We start from the raw sequence: 9645 nt of genomic DNA on the forward strand, positions 1-9645 counted from the left end.
TGTCCCCTCCTCCTGTGTGGTCACCTGCGGGTAAACAGCTGTCCCCTTCTCCTGTGTGGACACAAGTGTCCTATCCTCCTTTTTGGACCCCTGCGGATGAACAGGTGTCCCCTCCTCCTGTAAGGTCACCTGCGGACGAACAGGTGTCCGCCTCTCCTGTGAGGTCACCTGCGGATAAACAGCTGTCCCCTTCTCCTGTGTGGACACAAGTGTCCTATCCTCCTTTTTGGACCCCTGCGGATGAACAGGTGTCCCCTCCTCCTGTGTGGTCACCTGCGGACGAACAGGTGTCCGCTTCTCCTGTGTGGACCCCTGCGGACGAACTGGTGTCCTCTGAAATGGCGTAGGTGAGACCACGGTGGGTGGAGGGATAGATGTCAACACTTGAATGGCTGGACTGGTGTTAGACGGCTTGTGATTGGTTGGGAAGGTTGTAGGATGGAAGTTCAAGGTGATGACGTCTCTTCCTGCGATTGTTGTGTCTTGGAAGGTAGATTGACGATGTGAGTGAGGAAGTAAAACATGTGGAGGCAGTGTTGAGGTAATGGAAGCTACAGCTGTTTCCAAGCTTCTCATAACGTCTGTCCAAGCATTCAGAGACGTCTGCTGGTTTTCTCTGGGCGTTAAATCCGTCTTGGTTACCTCCTTCTGACCAGAGCTGTGGTTCCGATGCTTGGGAAGCCTCCTGGAAGTTGACAGTATTCCTCTGGAAGTTTCCCTGGAAGCTGCCTTCTGACCACCCGCCGTGGATGAAGCAGTTGAGGTAAACTGGTAAGGCTGCGTTGAGGTTTCCATCCCAGTTGCCTGATGGACCCTTTGCGATTCTGTCAAAGAGTCGTAACGGCCAGTGAGACGGTCGTAGTGCAGCAGAGGTGCTGGTTCTGTTGTAAAGCTGGTTTCATAGCTGTCCTCTAAAAAGTCTGCAGACCTCAGCAGAGCTGATGTGAAGACCTCTGCAGTCCCCAGCATGCTGTTTCCATGAGTCAAAGCTGGAAGTGACGGTGCGGCTGTAGAGCTCTGCCATGACACTCTTGGCAGGAGTAGACGGCCGTCCTTTGTCTCTGGGAGTGGGAAAGTCTCTGTGAGCGCCTTGTGGTTCTGCCTGAGGACTGAGCTTTCTTTATGACTCAGTCTGCTTGATGACGCAGCTTGGCTCCCTGTGGATGGAACGGCGCTGCTTGAACCGACTGTAACTCGGGGCTGTTCTGTGTTTAGCTCAGAAATCGAGGCCTTGGCTGCAGGTCTGATGGTATTGGAGGCGTCCAGCTTTTCTTTCTTCCTGTTTGGCCTTTTTCTCCGGCCGCCGTTTCGTCTTTTGGAGCCGACTGGCCGCCTGTTAGACTCCGACTTTCTTCTACTGGGAGGCTTAGGAGCCGTTGAAGGTGACTTCGATGGTTCGACTTCAGAACGTGACTCTGTGGCGTCCTTGGGTTCAAACTGTGACAGAGTTGATGTCTCCCCCAGATAGTGTCCACTTCCCTCTCTCTTTACAGAATTCGTCTGACTTTCCAATGAGAATCTGTGATTTATGGAGCTGATGACATCATCCGGCTCGGCCCCGCTCTGCCTTCCCTCAGAGGGATCAGCTGTTTGGACCGTGCTGCCGCTGGCTGTGCGCGCGCTGGGCTGGCTGATTGTGATGCCGTGCGGGGGAACAGATGTGGTCTGGGGGAGTGAGAACCCACTATCTGAACTCGTGACTAGGTTTGGCTCTGTGTGTTGGGTCGTGCGCTGTGCAGTGTAAGCTCTCTCTGTGGGATGGGGTGCTGTAGTGAGGTGTCTGCTGTTATTAGCGGCGCCACGCTCACTGTAAGGTTCAGTTGTCACATGATCATCCTCCCCATGAGTGGGGAATTCCTTGATTTGTGGTTCTGTGGACTGTTCGGGGAGGTATTGCTGATCCTTGCTACCATGTACAGTCACGCCATCTGACGACTTGTCAGGAGTTTTCAATGACTCGGTCGTCAGGGCTTTTTCAATCTTTGTTGGATAGGAAGCAGGAAGTGGGCTCACAGCATCCCGCTCCCTGGCCTTAGCCAGGATGTGCGCCCATTTCTTTGGGTCGATTTTGCTTTTGGACAGATGATTCCTCCTCCTGTTTTCAGCTGAACCATTCTGGTTTTCAGTGTGCGACCCCCGTAGCATCGTCCGCCTTTGCCAGGTGCTTCTGGAAGGATGAATCCCCTTTCTCCCTGGGGCTAGATTCCCTGGGATTCTCCTCCTGACTCCACTGATGTGGTGGCGTATCGTAGACGCATCAACGTCGCCCGATGCTTCCTCTGCGTTCTCCGTGGGGATTTTGACCTGTGTGCTAACTCCTGAGGCCGACTGTGGTCTCACTGGAAACCTGCGTAAAGGTCTGATCAGGCCGCTGCGTCTGACAATACTGACCTTTTTCACCATAGTGTCTGCGCCATGCTGATTTATAGCTACGCATTTGTAGTACCCGCTGTCTGATACCTGAGTCTTGGAGATATGAAGAGAACCATTAAAATGCACCAAGGCTTTGGAGGAATTGTCTTGGGAGTGAACTATTTGGCTGCTTGGAAGAATCCAGTTTATCTCAGCATCCGGGGAGCTGGATGCGGGGCAGTCCATAGAAATGGGGTTTCCCGCAAACTCCTCCATTGAAACGGCGGAGGTGTCGTCTCCTGGTGGGGGACTGGAGGACTCCTGGACGGACAGGTAGAAGGAAAGCACGGCGACATCTCCAGGAACCTTGGCCATGCAGTAGAAAGTTCCGGTGTCACTGTGGGTAACAGCTGTGATTCTCAGCCGTCCATCTCTGGAGACGGAGACTCTGTTTCCAGGACCGCTGTAAGGGCTGGCCAGTTCTGAGCCATCTGGCAGCGTCCACCGGACTTCCGCCGGGTCGGAGCTCCGAACGTTACAGAACATTTCACTGGGACTTCCAAGGATTGCACTCATAACTTTACGTGTCCTGTTTGTGGAATCGATCATAACCCAGGTCCTGCCCAGTCTCTGCTGCTGCTCCGTTTCCACCAATTCTGAGAGGGTGGTCCTGAGAGCGAGGATCACCGTTCTGATTGATGACTCAGCACGGTTCAGCTGTAGCTCCACAGACGGCTGCATCAGCCATGCGGGCCGTGCCCACATTTGGACTTTTAGCCCTGTGTAGTACCCGGCATCCAGCTCAGAATCCTGCTCGTACGCATAGGTCAGCTCAGGCTCTTTGGTCAGGGCGGGGCCCCGTTTCAGATGGGCGGGGACGTTGCTGTAGTAAGCGATTGCTTTCCACAGCTGCTCGTATTTCTTCCTGTCCACGGCGCACTGCAGCTCCACTGAGAGGCTGACGTTGGCCAGTAGCTGTAGCTTGCTGACCTGCTCCCAGCTGACCTTGGACGGCTCTTGCAGCTCATCTACACTGCACTCCAGATCTAACTTGTTCCCATGTTCATCTGAGAGGCCCATAGATATGTTACCTATTGGGTCCTTAAAGTCCTTGGAGGTCAGCATCTGACGCTCTGACTCCGGTGGAGGTGACGTTCCATGAAGGAGGCTGATGACAGGGCTGCTGCAGACCAGGGGAGCAGCAGCATGGAGGTCAGTGTCCTTCAGCGGTCTGGGAGAGGAGCATGAAGGACACAGCTGGCCACCTGGGAGGTCTCGGTCCTTTTTACATTTCAGAACCCCTGGAGAAGCACAGAGAAGAACAGTTAGAGTGAGAGAACTGTACTTCCCCCAAAGGGAACTGGTCTTCCCCCAAAAGGGAACTGGAATTCCCCCAAAAGGGAACTGGTCTTCCCCCAAAGGGAACTGGAATTCCCCCAAAGGGAACTGGTCTTCCCCCAAAAGGGAACTGGAATTCCCCCAAAAGGGAAGCCCAGTTCAGTGCATACAGGGGACACAGAAATCTCACCTGGTGAATCTTTTTCCCAGTCGTGGAACCAGCTCATGCCACAGTCGCAGGTCCACAGGTTACCATGGAGGTACAGGCTCTCGAGGTGGGGCATGGTCCCCAGCAGCTGGGAGGGCAGAGACGTGAGTCCGTTGTCAGACAGGTGGAGGTGTCGCAGCGTGGAGATGTAGAACTGGTCCCTGAGGGCGAAGGTGCTGAAGGTGGTGGCGTGCAGCTGTTGAAGGTGGTTTCCCTCCAGCTGCAGGAAGCGTAAGGAGGTGAGTCCCTGGAAGGCGTCCGGATGGATGAGTTCCAGCTGGTTGTGATCCAGATGCAACCTGGACAAGGACCACAGGCCGTGGAACGTGCGCCGGTTAATCTCCTTTAACTTGTTGTAGCTCATCTTCAGCATCTGAATAACAGAGAGGTTTCAAAATGATCCACAACATCATCAAGGTGGGAGTCAGAACAGAGAAGGTGTGTAACTACTGGAGCCATTACAGGAACCTTTACAGCAGATGTTTCCAGCAACCCAACTGGTCGCGTCATTAAAAGTAATCAAACAGACCATGGAAACATGACTTGAATGAAAAAGAAAATAATTAAATGGGCTAACGGCATAGTGAGAAATCATCTGGAATCTGTCAGTATCAATAAAACAGCCCAGCTAATAAAGACCTGCTGGGAAGGAGCACAGAGACCTTCACCAGACGGTCTACCTGATGCTAGGAGTGGTCGCAGCAGCCTGTCTAGGTTTAGATCTATACTGAACCATGAAGTAGAGCTGCTGAGCCACAGCAGACTAATGCTAAAACAAGAAATGACCAAAACAACACATCAACCCCCCAGAAAGCAGGTAGATGTGGATCTCATCCATTTAAGGGTCACCATGTTTACAGTCAGAGGTTATCTCCGGATCAGATCCAGAACCTTGCTGGGCTGAGATCAGCAGCCCTACTTAACACATCAAAAAGGGGTGACTCTGATCCATTCAGAGACCGGAAGCACCGGTCCATTAGTCAGGTCTGAGCAGCACCGGTCCATTGATCCGGTTTTGGGCCCTGGTGTTGGTTCCTGGTGTTGGTTCCTGGTGTCGGGTCTTGGGGTTGGTCCGTGGTGTTGGTTCCTGGTGTTGGTTCTTAGTTCCCTGTGTAGGTCCTTGGCTCCTGGTGTTTGTACTTGTTGTTGATTTCTGCTGTTGGTCCTTGATGTAGGTCATTGGTTACCACTGTTGGTCCTTGGTGTTGGTCATTGGTTACCGGTGTTGGTCCTTGGTGTTGGTTCCTGGTGTTGGTCTTTGGTATTGGTTCTTGTTGTTGGTTCCTGGTGTTTGTTCTTGGTTCCCTGTGTTAGTTCTTGGTGTTGGTTCCTGGTGTTGGTCTCTGGTGTTAGTCCAGGGGATTGGTTCCTGGTGTTTATTCTTGGTTCCCTGTGTTGTTCCTTGGTTCCTGGGGTTGGTTCCAGGTGTTGGTCCTTCATTCCTGGTTTTGGTCTTTGGTATTGGTTCTTGTTGTTGGTTCCATGTGTTCAATCCTGGTATTGGTTCCTGGTGTAGGTTGTTGGCTCCCTGTGTTGTTCCTTTGTTCATGGTGTCGGTCCTTGGTGTTGGTTCTTGGTTCCCTGTGTTTGTCCTTGGTTTCTGGTGTCGGCCCCTGGTTCCACGTGTTGCTCTTTGGTTTCTGGTGTCGGACCTTGGTTCCTGGTGTTGGTTCTTGGTGTTGGTCCTTGGTGTTGGTTCCTGGTGTTGGTCCTTGGTGTATGTCCTTCGTTCCTGGTTTTGGTCTTTGGTATTGGTTCTTGTTGTTGGTTCCAGGTGTTCCAACCCTGGTATTGGTTCCTGGTGTAGGTTGTTGGTTCCCTGTGTTGTTCCTTGGTTCCTGGTGCCGATCCTTGGTGTTGGTTACTGGTGTTGGTTCTTGGTTTCCTGTGTTGATCCTTGGTTTCTGGTGTCGGCCACTGGTTCCAGGTGTTGGTCCTTGGTTTATGGTGTCGGTCCTTGGTTCCGGGTGTTGGTTCTTGGTTCCTGGTGTTGGTTCTTGGTGTAGGTCTCTGGTGATAGTCCTTGGTATTTATTCCTGCCGTTGGTCATTGTTTCCTGGTTTTGGTTCCTGCTGTTGGTTCTTGGTTCCCTGTGTTGGTCATTGGTTTCTGGTGTTGGTTCTTGGTTCACGAGTTGGTCCTTGGTTCCTGTGTTGGTTCTTGGTTCCCTGTGTTGGTCCTTGGTGTTGGTTCCTGTTGTTGGTTCTTGGTTCCCTGTGTTTGTCCTTGGTTTTCGTTGCTGGTGTTGTTACTTTTATACCTGGTTTTGGTTTCCTGTGTTGGTCCTTGGTTTCTGGTGTTGGTCCTTGGTGTTGGTTCCTGGTGTTGGTTCCTGGTGTTGGTCCTCGCTGTTGGTCATTGGTTACCAGTGTTGATTCATGCTGTTGGTAATTGGTTACCAGTGTTGGTCCTTGATGTTGGCTCCTGTTCTTAGTTCTTGGTTAATGCTCTTGGTTTTAATTCCTGTTTGGGTCCCTGGTGTGTGTTCCTGGTTTTCGACTCTGGAGTTGGTCCTTTGTTCCTGCTGTAGGTCCTTCTTGTTGTTTCCTTGTATTGGTCCTTGGTTCCAGGTGTTGGTCCTTGGTGCTGGGTCTTGGTGTTGAACCCTGTTGTCGGTCCTTGCTTTCAGTCCTTGCTTTTGGTTCCTGGTGGTGGATCCTAGTGTTGGTTCATGGTGTTGGTCCTATGTGTTGGTTCCTGGTGTTGTTCCTTGGTTTCTGGTGTCGGTCCCTGGTATTTTTTCCTGCTGTTAGTTGTTTGATTCTGGTTTTGGTTCTTAGTGTATATTCATGGTTTTTCCTTGTGTCAGTGTTCCTGGTGTTGTTTCTTGGTTCCTTGTGCAGTTCCTTGCTTTCTGTTGTTGGTCCTTTGTTCCGAGTATTGGTTCTTGGTTCCTTTCGTTGATCCCTGGTGTTGTTCCTTGGTTCCTGGTGTTGGTTCATGGTTCCTGGTGTTGGTTCTTGGTTCCTGGTTTTGGTTCCTGACGTCAGTCCCTGGTGTTGGACCCTGGTGTTTTACCTTGGTTCCTTGTGCCGTTCCTTGGTTTATGGTGTCTGTGCTTCATTCATGGTGTTGGTTCTTGGTTCCAGTGTTGGTTTCTGGTTCAGTCCCTGGTGTTGGTTCTAGGTGTTGATCCTTGGTTCTTTCTTGGGATCCCTGGTGTTGGTTCGTGGTGTTGTTCCTTGGTTCCAGGTGTTTGTCCTTGGTTCCAGGTGTTGTTCCTTGGTTCCAGGTGTTTGATCTAGGTGTTGGTTTCTGGTGTTGGTTCTGAGTTCCTGGTGTTCCTTCCTGCTGTTGGTTCCTGGGATTGTTTTTTTTTTTTGTTCTTTGTGTTCCTTCCTGCTTTTTGTTCCTTGGTTCCTGTTGTGTTCTGTTGTAGGTTCCTGGTGTTGGTTCCTGGTGTCGGTTTCTGTTGTAGGTTCCTGGTGTTGGATCCTGGTGTTGGTTCCTAGTGTTGGTTTCTATTGTAGGTTCCTGGTGTTGGTTTCTGTTGTAGGTTCCTGGTGTTTGTTCCTGGTGTTAGTTTCTGTTGTAGGTTCCTGGTGTTTGTTCCTGGTGTTAGTTTCTGTTGTTGGTTCCTGGTGTTTGTTCCTGGTGTTAGTTTCTGTTGTTGGTTTCTGTTGTAGGTTCCTGGTGTTGGTTTCGGTTGTAGGTTCCTGGTGTTTGTTCCTGGTGTTGGTTTTTGTTGTAGGTTCCTGGTGTTGGTTTCGGTTGTAGGTTCCTGGTGTTGGTTTCTGGTGTTGGTTTCGGTTGTAGGTTCCTGGAGTTGGTTCCTGGTGTTGGTTTCTGTTGTAGGTTCCTGGTGTGGGTTCCTAGTGTTGTTTCCTGGTTTCGGTTCCTGGTGTCTGTTCCTGGTGACGGCCCGGGATGTTTGTCTTTCATTCCTCTATAGACCTGTTTGCCTGCTGAGTGAAAAGCATGGGTCCCTCCTCCAAGTGCCTCCTGTTGTTTGAAGACCACAGACATAAGAGCAGCAGGTCTGACCTTTGACCCCTGATGGACCTGGGTGAGTGTTGGAGCTCTGCAATGACTCCCACTCTTCAGGACTCACACATCTAATGATGGATGGATGCGTTATTTAAGCTTTATTTGTCGAGCTATCATTGAATCTATTGTGTAAAATAATCCAACACAGAATAAAGTTGGTGTTGAACGTGTTTGTGAATAAAGGTGTTTGAATGTGGAGCATCTCTAACCCGACCCTGATGGTGGAAAAACAGAAGACACTGATGGAGGTTCACTAAAGGTCTGGTTCCTCCAGTAAAGCTTTAAAGGGAGGATTACTGGATCAGAACCAGTTCTTCAGCCGGTACCTGAAGTGATGCCAGGTCCCTGAAGGCTCCATCGGGCAGAGAGTGGATGTTGTTGCCGTGGACCATGAGCAGCTCCAGCCTCTTCAGCCCAGACAGGGAGCCGACCCCTATGTGACCGATGCTGTTAAACCTGAAAACATGCAGAGTGAAGAGCTGGATCACCAGAACAAACACGCTCCGCTGATCCCTGCATCCCTTCCTCACCCCAAGTTAACGCGCTTCACATGCCGGGACACGGCGCCTGGGACGGAGAGGAGGGAGCGGAACGTGCAGTGCAGCTCAGCCGGATGAGGGCAGGAGCAGGGTCGGGGGCAGGGAGCAGGAAGCCCAGGGGGCAGGAGCACCAGGAGAGTCTGGAGGAGCCACAGCGTGCAGTGCTCCCTCTTCATCCTCACAGACGGCAGGGGGGGGGCTGCTTGGAGTGCCTGGAAAGTCTGAGTCTGTCTGCCTGGAATCACATTTTATGCACCATTTAACTGGAGAGAGAAGACAGAAACCAGAGCCTGGAGCGGCAGGAGAAGATGAGGAAGCACTCACCTCAAAGTACTGGGAACCTCCCTGCAGGCAGCTCCTCCTGACCCATCCTGTCGCTATGACCTCAAACAAGCCTGGAAAACCGGACAGAGGAGAGCCGGAGACGTCCGGGAGGAAAACCGGAGACGTCTGGGAGGAAAACCGGAGACGTCTGGGAGGAAAACTGGGGGAGAAAACGGGAGACGTCTGGGAGGAAAACTGGGGGAGAAAACTGGAGACGTCTGGGAGGAAAACGGGAGGAGAGGTCAGATCCAGAGTGCTTCCTCAGCCCCAGTCTGAAGGGAGTGAAGCAGCAGCTCCTAAAGCGAAGGCAGGAGACGCAGCGGGAGGAGTCTGACGGAGGGCAGGGCAGATCCTCCTCCTGCTCCTCCATCCAGACACACCGATCCTGAGTGCAGGAAGCGGCTGAAGGCTGTTTGCTCAGAACGTGTCGGTGCAGACCGGCTGACCCGGACGGTTTCTCTGTGAGGAACCAGACCCGGTCCTGGATCCACCTCCAGAACCCTTCATGGTGAGATTGTGGGTCAGAGCAGAACCTGGTTCTTTAAAAACCTGCTGGGTTCCAGGCTTTCTGGTGTAAAGTTCTGGGTCACGTACAGCTGTTGGACCTGAAAGGTTTCCTATGGAGACTCAGTCATGGAGCATGATGCTCAACCTGGAAGCTAAAGCTAAAAGTCAAAGGGAAGCGCTTTAGCCAAAGTTGGCTACCAAGCGTTAAGCTAGCAGGAAAACTGCTGTCTGTCGTCCATGATCAGTCCTGCTCGTCTCCAACAAACTCCCAAAAAAAAGATTTTTTAATGAAAAACCTAAACCCTTTATTTTCTCAGCGTATTTAAATTAGCCACTCTCATTAATAACGTTAGCTTTATAAGCTAACGGCTAAAGGTGCCTAGATACAAA

At 51.6% G+C, this 9645-nt stretch overlaps 1 protein-coding gene across 1 annotated transcript in view; it reads right to left on the bottom strand.

Annotated features, from left to right (window-relative positions):
* Positions 1 to 9028, bottom strand: part of LOC107104133 (matrix-remodeling-associated protein 5-like) — a 24825-nt gene extending 15797 nt beyond the window's left edge. Inside the window, exons 1-5 of the mRNA XM_015404055.1 lie at positions 8749 to 9028; positions 8416 to 8659; positions 8212 to 8341; positions 3881 to 4271; positions 25 to 3653 (exon numbers count right to left, since the gene is read on the bottom strand). Of these exons, the coding sequence (XP_015259541.1) occupies positions 25 to 3653; positions 3881 to 4271; positions 8212 to 8341; positions 8416 to 8600 (4335 nt within the window). The 5' untranslated portion in view covers positions 8601 to 8659; positions 8749 to 9028. The remainder of the gene's footprint in view (positions 1 to 24; positions 3654 to 3880; positions 4272 to 8211; positions 8342 to 8415; positions 8660 to 8748) is intronic.
* Between the last annotated feature and the right edge of the window lie 617 nt (positions 9029 to 9645).

The sequence above is a fragment of the Cyprinodon variegatus genome, unplaced genomic scaffold (genome assembly GCF_000732505.1).
Source record: "Cyprinodon variegatus isolate N-32 unplaced genomic scaffold, C_variegatus-1.0 Scaffold1626, whole genome shotgun sequence".
Classification (NCBI taxonomy): domain Eukaryota; kingdom Metazoa; phylum Chordata; class Actinopteri; order Cyprinodontiformes; family Cyprinodontidae; genus Cyprinodon; species Cyprinodon variegatus.